Genomic DNA, 16,028 nt, shown 5'->3' with positions numbered 1-16,028 from the left:
AATCTCTCCTGGTGCTTCCTCATACAAGTCACCTTTCCAAGCTCACTTACTCTCATCACTCTCTTCACCCCAACATGCTCTCTTCTTTTCTGAAAACCTCTACAAATCTTCATCTTCGCCTCCACAAGATAATGATAAGACATCCCTTTAGTTGCCCCTTTCAGCACATTAACATCCAAAAGTCTCTCTTTCACGCCTATCAATTAACACGTAATCCAATAACGCTCTCTGGCCATCTCTCCTAGTTACATATGTATACTTATCTATATCTCTCTTTTTAGACCAGGTATTCCCAATCATCATCCCTTTTTCAGCACACAAATCTACAAGCTCTTCACCATTTCCATTTACAACACTGAACACCCCATGCACATCAATTATACCCTCAATTGCCACATTACACACCTTTGCATTCAGATCACCCATCACTATAACCCAGTCTCGTGCACCAAAGCTGCTAACACACTCACTCAGCTGCTCCCAAAACACTTGCCTCTCATGATCTTTCTTCTCATGACCAGGTGCACAGGCACCAATAATCACCCATCTCTCGTCATCCACTTTCAGTTTTACCCATATCAATCTAGATTTTACTTTCTTACACTCTATCACATACTCCCACAACTCCTGCTTCAGGAGTTATGGGGATGATAAGAAGGGTTAAAAAAATTTCTGCTGAGAGTACCACACACGTTTCCACAACATTCTACACAGAGTCAAGGTTGCTCTCCAGCTATTAACTACTCACAAGTTAATAGCCTAGCTAGATTACCTGATCATTAAGACTTGCATGATGTGTCAACAGCCACATAAGTGGCAGTGGAGAAAGGCAAAACCAAGGAGGAGGTGGAAAGATGAAGTGAAAGATGCTTTGAAGGCTAGGGGCCTGAACTGCAGGAAGGTGCAAGGGACGGAAGGAACAGAGCAAACTGGAATAATGTGGTTTACAGGGGATGATGTGCTCTTCATGGGCTACATCAGAGCACATGATGTGGTCAGAGGAAATCTTGGAAAGGTTCTGTGGAGCATAGTTATGGATAGGTGGTTCTGGTTTTAGTGTATTATACATAACTCAAGGGTAAATGTCCATGAATGAGGCCATTTCTTGGTCTATTCCTGGTATTCCCTAACTAAAACGGAATGGTGATCATGTAAAATTTAATGTAATACCTTTAATATCAAAGAATGTTTTTAAATTCTTTATTTTCTAATTCATAATTCATCAACTTTTCCTGCGTTAACCACGTAGCACTGGAAAGAAAGAAAGGCCACATTTGCTCAGATCCATTCTCCAACTGTCATATGTAGTGGTCCGAAACCACTGCTCCCTATCCATATCCTGGCCCCACAGACCTTTCCATGGTTTACCCTGGATGCTTCACATGCCCTGATTCAATCAAATCACAGCACATTAACCCTAGTATACCACATCATTCTAATTCACTCAATCCCATGCACACCTTTCAACCTCCAGCATATTTAAGCCATGATCACTCAAAATATTTTTCACTCCATTCTTCCATCTCTAATTTGGTTTCCCCATTCTCCTTGTTCCCTCCACTTTGGACACATATATCCTCTTTGTCAACCTTTCCTCACTCACTCTTTCCATATGTCCAAATCATTTCAGCACACCATTTTCAGCTCTCTCAACTATTCTCTTCGTATTAACACTCCTCTCTCTTACCCTTTCATTACTTAATCAAACCATCTCACACCACATACTCTCTTCAAACATTTCACTCCCAACACATCCATCCTGCCCCAAATAGCCTTGCATCATGCCTTGCATCCATATAATATTGATGGAACTACAGTACCTACACACATACCCATTTTTTGCTCTCTCAGATAACATTCTCTCTTTCCACATATTCTTTGGCTTTCCCAGAACCTTTGTCCCCCTCATCCATCATATGACTCACTTTCACTTCCATGGCTTCATTCACTGCCATGTACACTACCAGGTATAAAACAATTCACATCCTCAAAGATTTCTTCATGCAAACTCACACTGTAACTAACCTGCTAAACCTAATAACCTTGCCTATATTTACATTTACTCTCAATGTACTTCCTCCTTCCAAACACTCTTCCAAACTTCTTCACCAACTACTGCAAATTCTCACTCATATCTGCAACCAGTGCTGTATCAAAAGCAAACAACTGAATCACTCTCCAGGCTCTCACATCCCCTACAGACTGCATGCACACTCCTCTCTCAAAGTCATATTTACCTCCCTCACCACCCCATCCATAAATAAAGTGAATAACTCACCCCTTTCTCCAAGACACATTTACCTCCCTCATCACCCCATCAATAAATAAGGTGAATAACTATTGTGACATTACACACCCCTGCTGTATACCAAACTTCACTTGGAACCATTTACTTTCTTTTCTTCTGACACACATGCCTTACACCCTTGATAAAAACTGCTTCTAGCAACTCTCCTCTCACACTGTACATTAATCAAGACCTTCTACAAGGCATTTCTATCAACCTTGTCATATACCTTCTCCAGATCCATGAATGCCACACACAAATCCATCTGTTTCTTTAAGTATTTCTCACACGCATTCTTTAAAGCAAACACCTGATCTAAATATCCTCTATCACTTGTGAGACCACACTGATCCTCCCCAATCTGATACTATGTACATGCCTTCACCCTTTCAACCAACACCCTCCCATACAACTTACTTGGTACACTTAAAAACATACCTCTACAGTTTGAACACTCACCTTTATCCCCCTTGCACTCTACATGCATTCTGCCAATCCTCTGGCACCTCTCCAGGATCCATACATATAACAAAAATTATCATCAACCTATCGAGAACACAGTCATCCCCTTTCTTATTATCAACTTCAATACTATCCACTCAAGCTGCCTTACCACACTTTATCTTACGTAAGGCTTTCACCACCTCTTCTCTCTACCAAACAGCTTTCTATCACAATCTCACATTGTATACCAATCCAACAAAACACCCTACATCTGCCATCCTATCATAAAACTCAATTAAGATTCTTTCACAATACTCACTCTATCTCCTCCTTACTTCACCACTAACTGTTACCACTTTTCCTTTTACCTCCTTCACCAATGTTCCCCATTGTTCTCTTGGTTTTAACGCATTATCAACCTTCTTCCATTCTCTCTGAAGGCTTCTAATACATGCTCACCCCAACTTTCATTTGCCCTCTGCACATTCCTCTTATCCTTCTGCTGCTCTCTCTTATACAACCCACAATCATCTACACTCCTTCCCTAAAGGTACTACCCTAATGCCCATCTCTTCTCTCTCACTAGCAACTTTACTTTTCAGTCCCACCATTCAAGACCCTTTCTAATTTGCCTACCTTCCACCATTCGCATGCCATAAGCATTGCTTCCCTAAATGCCTCTCATTCCTTAACTACTCCCCTTGCTTCATTTACTCTTCATCTTTTCTCATTCTACACTCAATCTCTCCTAGGATTTCTTCATACAAGTCTCTTTTCCAAACCCATTCACTCTCACCACTTTCCTCCGACCTACACTGTTTCCTATAGTCCGAAAACCTCTATAATCTTCACACTCACCTCCACAAGCTACTGACTAGACAGCCAACCAGCTGCCCCTCTCAGCACATTTACATCTAACTCTCTCTCCTTTACATGGCTGTCAATTAATATGCAATCCAATAATACCCAGTGACCATCTCTCCTCACATATATATACTTGTGTACATTTCTCGTTTTAAACCAGGTGTTCCCAATCACCAGTCATTTTTCAGAACACAGCTCCAAAAGCTGTTCACCGTTACCATCCGTAATACTGAATACCCCATGCCTCCCAATTATATCCTCAATTGCCACATTACTTACCTTCATACTCAAATCACTAATCATTAACACCTGGTCTCTTACATCAAAACTGCTGACACACTCACTCAGCTGCTCCTAAAACACCTGCACTCATGATCTGGCCATGTGCACAGGCACTAAAAATCACCCATCTAATGCCATTCACTTTCATTTTTACCCAAATCAGTCTAGAATTTACATCCTTACACTCACACAATCCTACAACTCCTCTTTCATGAGCAGTACCCTCGTTCCTTAGCTCTTGTCCTATGACCAACACGACTTTACTCCTAAGACATTTACAAACCATTATTCCCCTTTATCTTTGATATTTCAAGAAAATGATTCTCCAATAGTTCTGAATTTCCTAAACCTTCTATGGTAGGGATAACACATTTTCTTGTGGATATTAAAGCGTTAAATGAAAGAGCATCCTCCATCTTCACATATGTCGGCATAACGAAATGCATTACCATCACTGAAATAAACGGCTGAGAAAAGGCTTTCCTACTAAATTTGCTTTTCTTATATATGGTGAAGATGCTATTCTTACAAATGCCATACTGCCAAGCAACAGCTGAAGAGCATAACCCAGGCTCAAGTTCATTCACACTCCTGAACAGGCTTACCTATAGTAGGAGTTCTTGCTGAACACTTAATCATGTTGGTCACTAGTTCAATTGGGCAGCAATGTAGAAGTATATGAGGGATAAACAATGAGCAGTGGGTACTGCAGCATGTGAAGCACTGATACTTCACAATACGGAGCCAGTTGGGGTTGCGTTGTAATGCAATAGCTATTGTTATAATGAAAAAATGAGAGTAATATGCATGCACATGCTATACTGAATTATTATATTGAACCCTGCTATTTTGTGACCTTTCTGGACTAAAAATAACCCTACTCTTTTGTGACCTTTCTGTATTAAAAACAAACATGTGACTTGTACCTTCATACCTTCCTAATGAAATTAATATATTTTACAAGAATTTGTTGCTACACAAAAAAGGACTTTTCCGTGAAATAACATTTTCGGACCACTGGGTAATGTGGTCTTTGCCAGACTTAAAACCTTGGACCTTTGCTTCAACCTTCATCTGTTTTTTTTTTCCAAGTAAAGACCCGTCTCATCACAGAATCATAACTGATCCTCTAAAGTTTCTGGAGTAACAATTTTGCATGTCCTGCAGCCTCTACATAAGCTTTTGCAGCCTCCTCCCATAGAATCATATTTCTCACATGACTGACAAGTCTGTTAAAATTATGAAGCCAATCCTGACTTCTGGTAAATTTTTTTTCAGCCTGGTTTACCTTCTTTCTTCACCAACTTTCCATGAATCATGATGATTTTATTTTCAATCATTTGCCTAGTCATAAGAAACCAATACTCATGCATTTCTCACACCCCAATATTCTGGTCATCCTCCATCTACACATATGCAAGAAACCGGAGATGCATTGCTAAATTTGAAATCAACCGAGAAAAGACTTTCCTAACAAGATTCATTTTTCTTCCTTCTGGCATGGATGCTGCTCTCATTAACACCATAACAAAGAGCAGCTGCTGAAGTGCTAGATCCAAGCTCAAGTTCATTCAGTATCTTGAAATTTTCATCCATCTCTGATGCCTGTTCCCTTTAGGAACCTGCTTAGGGAGGTAACCACACCATAAGAGTCTCTATAACTGTTAAACTCTTAGCCCTTAATGCCTCACTGGCTGCTGGCAGAGGGCAACTCTAGTGCAGTGTTTTCAGAGGCTTCCACCTAATAAGTCTATCTAATATTCCTGCCTAATGTTATAACCTATTACCTCTACCTAATGCTCCCAGCTAATGCTCCTACCTAAAGCTGTCTAACATTCCTACCTACTACTTCTATCTATTTCTCCAACTATTCTGCCAAAAAGCAGGGCTAGTACAAAACACTTACTGCAGGAAAATTTAGAGTTGTGAAGAATGAGTTGCATGAATTAAGTGTTGTCAAGTGTTATTTGTGACACGGAGAGATTGTATGTTTGTGGACAGAATACCAGCAGTCCACATGAGGGTGAGGCAGAAAGAATAGACGGCTACCGGGGTCAAAGGAGTGCAGCTGGACAACCACTGGTATCATGGTGATTGATTGAAGTAAGAAGTGTAGAAATATACAGATGGCAAATGATGCATCCTAGAAAAGAACTGATGCAGAGGGCGAAATGGCACATGCAGCATTGGCATCCTGTGGCATGCAGCTTGTGCTATCATTATAAAATAATTGGGAGTAATTTAGATACTTGTGCTATATCAATGATGTTATGTGAGATCTTTCCACATCCTGACACTACTGTGCAATGCACTCTCCCTTCATCATCTAACTGTTGCAAAAGTGTCTTCATACTTAGGAAAAAACATACCTAATCTATCTACGGTTTTGCTGCTTTTCTCAGTGTTGCTTCGTATGAGTCGTGTTACAGTAAGAAGATCATCAGTCAGTTGGGAAGACTTCTTCAGTAATATCTCTCGGCTCATGCGGTCTCGCTGACGGATGTTGGTTTCATCTCCTCTTTGCTCAGCAGTAGTAAAGAGTTCATCTTTACTTCTCTGTAAATTGGGAAATGGTTATGTAATCATCTCAACATTACTTCTCTGTAAATTGGAAAATGGTTATGCAATAATCATCTCAGCATGATCTGTTGTTTTCCTCTGCATGATTATGCTAATGCTATTAAAGAGAAGAGAGGCTTTTTGCAACATAATGCATTTTTCCTTTAATGTTTATCGCAGTCTGTGACTATTGCTAAACTCTATACAAATATATCAATCCTACAAAAGACTTACTTTCCTTTAACATATTTGTATTACAAAGAAGTGGCAGCATACTGAAAAGAAGACAATACCCAATTGTCAATGAATACCCATAGCAAGATTTTGCTGTATTGTAAGGATAGAACATGGTACACATGCACAAACTAATTGTTTAACAACACTGTTATTTCAACATGTCAACTGTATGTTGATCTAGGTATTACCAAATGCTAACAGCTAATGTTTCTACCTAAGCTCCAGTTTAATGTTCCTACCTGCTACTTCTATCTACCATTCCTCCCATTATGCCCAAAAGGCATGGTAAGCGCATAACTATTTCACTATGCATACTACAATGGGGAATTTAACATTAAAAAATGCAGGGAAAAAGAAAGCCACATATGTGCAAAAAATACTCAAAAGGTAATGAAACAGAGAAAGGACAATCACTCTACTCTGACACATGAGCCTCAGGAGACAGCTGAACTTGACCATATCGACATAGCGGTCTAACCTGATTGATAGAGAGTTGAGTTGCAAGGAGAGCATTTCGAAAAGCACGGTGGTTGTCCTGAAGCATCTTATCACTTTTGGCAGCCTCCTCAGCCAATGCAATATGGTCTCCTTCATTGTCTTGTTCCTACAAATAATTCAGGGCCATAATAAAAACAAAAATTAATGGCTCATTCAGGATGAACATACTGAAAAAGAGACTGGTTATAAAAGAAACTGAAATGTGCATTCACAGATTGCAGACCATCCCATTATCACATTCTTATGTTGCTACATTAATATCGCAGTGAAAAGTTTTTATCAAGGATGTAAGGCATGTGTACGTGTAGGAAGAGAGGAAAGTGACTGGTCTTCAGTGAATGTTGGTTTGCGGCAGGGGTGTGTGATGTCTCCAAGGTTGTTTAATTTGTTTATGGATGGGGTTGTTAGGGAAGTGAATGTAAGAGTTTTGGAATGAGGGGCAAGTATGCAGTCTGTTGTGGATGAGAGAGCTTGGGAAGTGAGTCAGTTGTTGTTCGCTGATGATACAGCGCTGGTGGCTGATTTGAGTGAGAAACTGCAGAAGCTTGTGACTGAGTTTGGTAAAGTGTGTGAAAGGAGAAAGCTGAGAGCAAATGTGAATAAGAGCAAGGTTATTAGGTACAGTAGGGTTGAGGGACAAGTCAACTGGGAGGTAAGTTTGAATGGAGAAAAACTGGAGGAAGTGAAGTGTTATAGATATCTGGGAGTGGCTTTGGCAGCGGATGGAACCATGGAAGTGGAAGTGAATCACAGGGTGGGGGAGGGGGTGAAAGTTCTGGGAGTGTTGAAAAATGTGAAGTCGAGAACATTATCTTGGAAAGCAAAAATGGGTATGTTTGAAGGAATAGTGGTTCCAACAATGTTATATAGTTGTGAGGCGTAGGCTATAGATAGAGTTGTGCGGAGGAGGGTGGATGTGCTGGAAATGAGATGTATGAGGACAATATGTGGCGTGAGGTGGTTTGATCGAGTGAGTAACGTAAGGGTAAGAGAGATGTGTGGAAATAAAAAGAGCGTGGTTGAGAGAGCAGAAGAGGGTGTTTTGAAGTGGTTTGGGCACATGGAGAGAATGAGTGAGGAAAGATTGACCAAGAGGATATATGTGTCGGAGGTGGAGGGAACGAGGAGAAGAGGGAGACCAAATTGGAGGTGGAAAGATGGAGTGAAAAAGATTTTGTGTGATCGGGGCCTGAACATGCAGGAGGGTGAAAGGAGGGCAAGGAATAGAGTGAATTGGAGCGATGTGGTATACCAGGGTTGACGTGCTGTCAGTGGATTGAATCAAGGCATGTGAAGCGTCTGGGGTAAACCATGGAAAGCTGTGTAGGTATGTATATTTGCGTGTGTGGACGTATGTATATACATGTGTATGGGGGGGTTGGGCCATTTCTTTCGTCTGTTTCCTTGCGCTACCTCGCAAACGCGGGAGACAGCGACAAAGTATAATAATAAAATAAATATATATATATATATATATATATATATATATATATATATATATATATATATATATATATATGTTGAGATGTATAAGTATGTATATGTGCATGTGTGGACGTGTATGTATATACATGTACATGTGGGTGGGTTGGGCCATTCTTTCGTCTGTTTTCTTGCGCTACCTCGCTAACATGGGAGACAGCGCAAAGTATAATAATGATAATAATTTTTTTTTTTTTTTTGTTTTTTGTTTTTTAAATTTTCCAAAAGAAGGAACAGAGGGGGCCAGTTGAGGATATTCCAAAAAAGGCCCAGTCCTCTGTTCTTAGCGCTACCTCGCTAACGCGGGAAATGGCGAATAGTTTAAAAGAAAAAGAAAAGAAAATAATAATAATGATAATAATAATAATAATAATAATAATAATAATAATAATAAAAATAATAATAACAATAATTATCCCTGGGCATGAGAAGAAAGATCATGAGAGGCAAGTGTTTTGGGAGCAGCTGAATGAGTGTGTTAGTGGCTTTGATGCACAAGACCGGGTTATAGTGATGGGTGATTTGAATGCAACGGTGAGTAATGTGGCAGTTGAGGGAATAATTGGTATATATGGGGTGATCACTGTTGTAAATGGAAATGGTGAAGAGCTTGTAGATTTATGTGCTGAAAAAGGACTGGTGTACCTGGTTTAAAAAGCGAGATATACATAAGTATATGTATGTAAGTAGGAGAGATGGCCAGAGAGCGTTATTGGATTACGTGTTAATTGATAGGCGCGCGAAAGAGAGACTTTTGGATGTTAATGTGCCGAGAGGTGCAACTGGAGGGATGTCTGATCATTATCTTGTGGAGGTGAAGGTGAAGATTTGTAGGGGTTTTCAGAAAAGAAGAATGCTGGGGTGAAGAGAGTGGTGAGAGTAAGTGAGCTTGGGAAGGAGACTTGTGTGAGGAAGTACCAGGAGAGACTGAGTACAGTATGGAAAAAGGTGAGAACAAAGGAGGTAAGGGGAGTGGGGGAGGAATGGGATGTTTTTAGGGAAGCAGTGAAGGCTTGCGCAAAAGATGCTTGTGGCATGAGAAACTTGGGAGGTGGGCAGATTAGAAAGGGTAGTGAATGGTGGGATGAGGTAGTAAGACTATTGGTGAAAAAGGAGAGGCATATGGACGATTTTTGCAGGGAAATAGTGCAAATGATTGGGAGATGTATAAAACAAAGAGGCAGGAGGTCAAGAGAAAGGTCTAAGAGGTGAAAAAGAGGGCAAATGAGAGTTGGGGAGAGAGAGAGTATCATTAAATTTTAGGGAGAATAAAAAGATGTTTGTTGTTAGAAGCAGTGAAAAGTTTTTATCGAGGATATAAGGCATGTGTACGTGTAGGAAGAGAGGAAAGTGATTGGTTCTCAGTGAATGTAGGTTTGCGGCAGGGGTGTGTGATGTCTCCATGGTTGTTTAATTTGTTTATGGATGGGGTTGTTAGGGAGGTGAATGCAAGAGTTTTGGAAAGAGGGGCAAGTATGAAGTCTGTTGGGGATGAGAGAGCTTGGGAAGTGAGTCAGTTGTTGTTCGCTGATGATACAGCGCTGGTGGCTGATTCATGTGAGAAACTGCAGAAGCTGGTGACTGAGTTTGGTAAAGTGTGTGAAAGAAGAAAGTTAAGAGTAAATGTGAATAAGAGCAAGGTAATTAGGTACAGTAGGGTTGAGGGTCAAGTCAATTGGGAGGTAAGTTTGAATGGAGAAAAACTGGAGGAAGTAAAGTGTTTTAGATATCTGGGAGTGGATCTGGCAGCGGATGGAACCATGGAAGCGGAAGTGGATCACAGGGTGGGGGAGGGGGCGAAAATCCTGGGAGCCTTGAAGAATGTGTGGAAGTCGAGAACATTATCTCGGAAATCAAAAATGGGTATGTTTGAAGGAATAGTGGTTCCAACAATGTTGTATGGTTGCGAGGCGTGGGCTATGGATAGAGTTGTGCGCAGGAGGATGGATGTGCTGGAAATGAGATGTTTGAGGACAATGTGTGGTGTGAGGTGGTTTGATCGAGTAAGTAACGTAAGGGTAAGAGAGGTGTGTGGAAATAAAAAGAGCGTGGTTGAGAGAGCAGAAGAGGGTGTTTTGAAATGGTTTGGGCACATGGAGAGAATGAGTGAGGAAAGATTGACCAAGAGGATATATGTGTCGGAGGTGGAGGGAACGAGGAGAAGTGGGAGACCAAATTGGAGGTGGAAAGATGAAGTGAAAAAGATTTTGTGTGATCGGGGCCTGAACATGCAGGAGGGTGAAAGGAGGGCAAGGAATAGAGTGAATTGGATCGATGTGGTATACCGGGGTTGACGTGCTGTCAGTGGATTGAATCAGGGCATGTGAAGCGTCTGGGGTAAACCATGGAAAGCTGTGTAGGTATGTATATTTGCGTGTGTGGACGTATGTATATACATGTGTATGGGGGTGGGTTGGGCCATTTCTTTCGTCTGTTTCCTTGCGCTACCTCGCAAACGCGGGTGACAGAAGAAGAAAAAAAAAAAAAGAGGTGAAAAAGAGGGCAAATGAGAGTTGGGGTGAGAGAGTATCATTAAATTTTAGGGAGAATAAAAAGATGTTTTGGAAGGAGGTAAATAAAGTGCGTAAGACAAGACAACAAATGGGAACATCAGTGAAGGGGGCTAATGGGGAGGTGATAACAAGTAGTGGTGATGTGAGAAGGAGATGGAGTGAGTATTTTGAAGGTTTGTTGAATGTGTTTGATGATATAGTGGCAGATATAGGATGTTTTGGTCGAGGTGGTGTGCAAAGTGAGAGGGTTAGGGAAAATGATGTGGTAAACAGAGAAGAGGTAGTAAAAGCTTTGCAGAAGATGAAGGCCGGCAAGGCAGCGGGTTTGGATGGTAATGCAGTGGAATTTATTAAAAAAGGGAGTGACTGTACTGCTGACTGGCTGGTAAGGTTATTTAATGTATGTATGATTCATGGTGAGGTGCCTGAGGATTGGCGGAATGCTTGCATAGTGCCATTGTACAAAGGCAAAGGGGATAAGAGTGAGTGCTCAAATTACAGAGGCATAAGTTTGTTGAGTATTCCTGGTAAATTATATGGGAGGGTATTGATTGAGAGGGTGAAGGCATGTACAGAGCATCAGAATGGGGAAGAGCAGTGTGGTTTCAGAAGTGGTAGAGGATGTGTGGATCAGGTGTTTGCTTTGAAGAATGTATGTGAGAAATACTTAGAAAAGCAAATAGATTTGTATGTAGCATTTATGATTCTGGAGAAGTCATGTGATAGAGTTGATAGAGATGCTCTGCGGAAGGTATTGAAAATATATGGTGTGGGAGTTGTTAGAAGCAGTGAAAAGTTTTTATCGAGGATGTAAGGGATGTGTACGTGTAGGAAGAGAGGAAAGTGATTGGTTCTCAGTGAATGTAGGTTTGCGGCAAGGGTGTGTGATGTCTCCATGGTCGTTTAATTTGTTTTAGGATGGGGTTGTTAGGGAGGTGAATGCAAGAGTTTTGGAAAGAGGGGCAAGTATGCAGTCTCATGTAGATGAGAGAGCTTGGGAAGTGAGTCAGTTGTTGTTTGCTGATGATACAGTGCTTGTGGCTGATTCATGTGAGAAACTGCAGAAGCTGGTGACTGAGTTTGGTAAAGTGTGTGAAAGAAGAAAGTTAAGAGTAAATGTGAATAAGAGCAAAGGTTATTAGGTACAGTAGGGTCGAGGGTCAAGTCAACTGGGAGGTAAGTTTGAATGGAGAAACACTGGAGGAAGTAAAGCGTTTTAGATATCTGGGAGTGGATCTGGCAGCGGATGGAACCATGAAAGCGGAAGTGAATCATAGGGTGGGGGAGGGGGTGAAAATTCTGGGAGCCTTGAAGAATGTGTGGAAGTCGAGAACATTATCTCGGAAAGCAAAAATGGGTATGTTTGAAGGAATAGTGGTTCCAACAATGTTGTATGGTTGCGAGGATAGAGTTGTGCGGAGGAGGGTGGATATGCTGGAAATGAGATGTTTGAGGACAATATGTGGTGTGAGGTGGTTTGATCGAGTAAGTAATGTAAGGGTAAGAGAGATGTGTGGTAATAAAAAGAGTGTGGTTGAGAGAGCAGAAGAGGGTGTTTTGAAATGGTTTGGTCACATGGAGAGAATGAGTGAGGAAAGATTGACCAAGAGGATATATGCATCAGAGGTGGAGGGAATGAGGAGAAGTGGGAGACCAAATTGGAAGTGGAAAGATGGAGTGAAAAAGATTTTGAGTGATCGGGGCCTGAACATGCAGGAGGGTGAAAGGCATGTAAGGAATAGAGTGAATTGGAACGATGTGGTATACCGGGGTCGACATGCTGTCAATGGATTGAACCAGGGCATGTGAAGCGTCTGGGGTAAACCATGGAAAGTTCTGTGGGGCCTGGATGTGGAAAGGGAGCTGTGGTTTCGGTGCATTATTACATGACAGCTAGAGACTGAGTGTGAACGAATGGGGCCTTTGTTGTCTTTTCCTTGCGCTACCTCACACACATGAGGGGGGAGGGGGTTGTTATTCCATGTGTGGCGGGGTGGTGATGGGAATGAATAAAGGCAGACAGTATGCAAGTCAAGTCAATTGGGAGGTGAGTTTGAATGGAGAAAAACTGGAGGAAGTGAAGTGTTTTAGATATCTGGGAGTGGATCTGGCAGCGGATGGAACCATGGAAGCGGAAGTGGATCATAGGGTGGGGGAGGGGGCGAAAATCCTGGGGGCCTTGAAGAATGTGTGGAAGTCGAGAACATTATCTCGGAAAGCAAAAATGGGTATGTTTGAAGGAATAGTGGTTCCAACAATGTTGTATGGTTGCGAGGCGTGGGCTATGGATAGAGTTGTGCGCAGGAGGATGGATGTGCTGGAAATGAGATGTTTGAGGACAATGTGTGGTGTGAGGTGGTTTGATCGAGTGAGTAACGTAAGGGTAAGAGAGATGTGTGGAAATAAAAAGAGCGTGGTTGAGAGAGCAGAAGAGGGTGTTTTGAAGTGGTTTGGGCACATGGAGAGGATGAGTGAGGAAAGATTGACCAAGAGGATATATGTGTCGGAGGTGGAGGGAACAAGGAGAAGAGGGAGACCAAATTGGAGGTGGAAAGATGGAGTGAAAAAGATTTTGTGTGATCGGGGCCTGAACATGCAGGAGGGTGAAAGGAGGGCAAGGAATAGAGTGAATTGGAGCGAGGTGGTATACCGGGGTTGACGTGCTGTCAGTGGATTGAATCAAGGCATGTGAAGCGTCTGGGGTAAACCATGGAAAGCTGTGTAGGTATGTATATTTGCGTGTGTGGACGTATGTATATACATGTGTATGGGGGGGGTTGGGCCATTTCTTTCGTCTGTTTCCTTGCGCTACCTCGCAAACGCGGGAGACAGCGACAAAGTATAATAAAAAATATATAATAATAGTATGCATTATGTACATGTTTATATATGTATATGTCTGAGTGTGTATATATATATATATATATATATATATATATATATATATGTATATGTTCAGAAGTGGTAGAGGATGTGTGGATCAGGTGTTTGCTTTGAGGAATGCATGTGAGAAATACTTAGAAAAGCAAATGGATTTGTATGTAGCATTTATGGATCTGGAGAAGGCATATGATAGAGTTGATAGAGATGCTCTGTGGAAGGTATTAAGAATATATGGTGTGGGAGGCAAGTTGTTAGAAGCAGTGAAAAGTTTTTATCGAGGATGTAAGGCATGTGTACGTGTAGGAAGAGAGGAAAGTGATTGGTTCTCAGTGAATGTAGGTTTGCGGCAGGGGTGTGTGATGTCTCCATGGTTGTTTAATTTGTTTATGGATGGGGTTGTTAGGGAGGTAAATGCAAGAGTTTTGGAAAGAGGGGCAAGTATGAAGTCTGTTGGGGATGAGAGAGCTTGGGAAGTGAGTCAGTTGTTGTTCGCTGATGATACAGCGCTGGTGGCTGATTCATGTGAGAAACTGCAGAAGCTGGTGACTGAGTTTGGTAAAGTGTGCGGATGAAGAAAGTTAAGAGTAAATGTGAATAAGAGCAAGGTTATTAGGTACAGTAGGGTTGAGGGTCAAGTCAGTTGGGAGGTGAGTTTGAATGGAGAAAAACTGGAGGAAGTGAAGTGTTTTAGATATCTGGGAGTGGATCTGGCAGCGGATGGAACCATGGAAGCGGAAGTGGATCATAGGGTGGGGGAGGGGGCGAAAATTCTGGGGGCCTTGAAGAATGTGTGGAAGTCGAGAACATTATCTCGGAAAGCAAAAATGGGTATGTTTGAAGGAATAGTGGTTCCAACAATGTTGTATGGTTGCGAGGCGTGGGCTATGGATAGAGTTGTGCGCAGGAGGATGGATGTGCTGGAAATGAGATGTTTGAGGACAATGTGTGGTGTGAGGTGGTTTGATCGAGTGAGTAACGTAAGGGTAAGAGAGATGTGTGGAAATAAAAAGAGCGTGGTTGAGAGAGCAGAAGAGGGTGTTTTGAAGTGGTTTGGTCACATGGAGAGAATGAGTGAGGTAAGATTGACCAAGAGGATATATGTGTCGGAGGTGGAGGGAACGAGGAGAAGAGGGAGACCAAATTGGAGGTGGAAAGATGGAGTGAAAAAGATTTTGTGTGATCGGGGCCTGAACATGCAGGAGGGTGAAAGGAGGGCAAGGAATAGAGTGAATTGGAGCGATGTGGTATACCAGGGTTGACGTGCTGTCAGTGGATTGAATCAAGGCATGTGAAGCGTCTGGGGTAAACCATGGAAAGCTGTGTAGGTATGTATATTTGCGTGTGTGGACGTATGTATATACATGTGTATGGGGGGGGTTGGGCCATTTCTTTCGTCTGTTTCCTTGCGCTACCTCGCAAACGCGGGAGACAGCGACAAAGTATAATAATAATAAATAATATATTATATATATATATATATATATATATATATATATATATATATATATATATATGTTGAGATGTATAAGTATGTATATGTGCATGTGTGGACGTGTATGTATATACATGTACATGTGGGTGGGTTGGGCCATTCTTTCGTCTGTTTTCTTGCGCTACCTCGCTAACATGGGAGACAGCGCAAAGTATAATAATGATAATAATTTTTTTTTTTTTTTTTTTTTTTTAAATTTTCCAAAAGAAGGAACAGAGGGGGCCAGTTGAGGATATTCCAAAAAAGGCCCAGTCCTCTGTTCTTAGCGCTACCTCGCTAACGCGGGAAATGGCGAATAGTTTAAAAGAAAAAAAAAAAGAAAATAATAATAATGATAATAATAATAATAATAATAATAATAATAATAATAATAATAATAATAATAATAAAAATAATAATAACAATAATTATCCCTGGGCATGAGAAGAAAGATCATGAGAGGCAAGTGTTTTGGGAGCAGCTGAATGAGTGTGTTAGTGGCTTTGAT

General features: G+C 41.4%; 1 protein-coding gene across 1 annotated transcript in view; it reads right to left on the bottom strand.

The window, feature by feature from the left end:
* Sec20 (vesicle transport protein Sec20) overlaps positions 1–16,028 on the bottom strand; it is a 56,162-nt gene that overhangs the window by 19,355 nt on the left and 20,779 nt on the right. Inside the window, exons 4-5 of the mRNA XM_071687634.1 lie at positions 7,152–7,277; positions 6,247–6,433 (exon numbers count right to left, since the gene is read on the bottom strand). Coding sequence (XP_071543735.1) covers positions 6,247–6,433; positions 7,152–7,277 — 313 coding nt within the window. The remainder of the gene's footprint in view (positions 1–6,246; positions 6,434–7,151; positions 7,278–16,028) is intronic.

This window comes from Panulirus ornatus, chromosome 44 (assembly GCF_036320965.1).
Source record: "Panulirus ornatus isolate Po-2019 chromosome 44, ASM3632096v1, whole genome shotgun sequence".
Taxonomy (NCBI): Eukaryota; Metazoa; Arthropoda; class Malacostraca; order Decapoda; family Palinuridae; genus Panulirus; species Panulirus ornatus.
The sequence above is the reverse complement of the archived record's forward strand: the minus strand, read 5'-3'. Positions and strand labels throughout refer to the sequence as shown.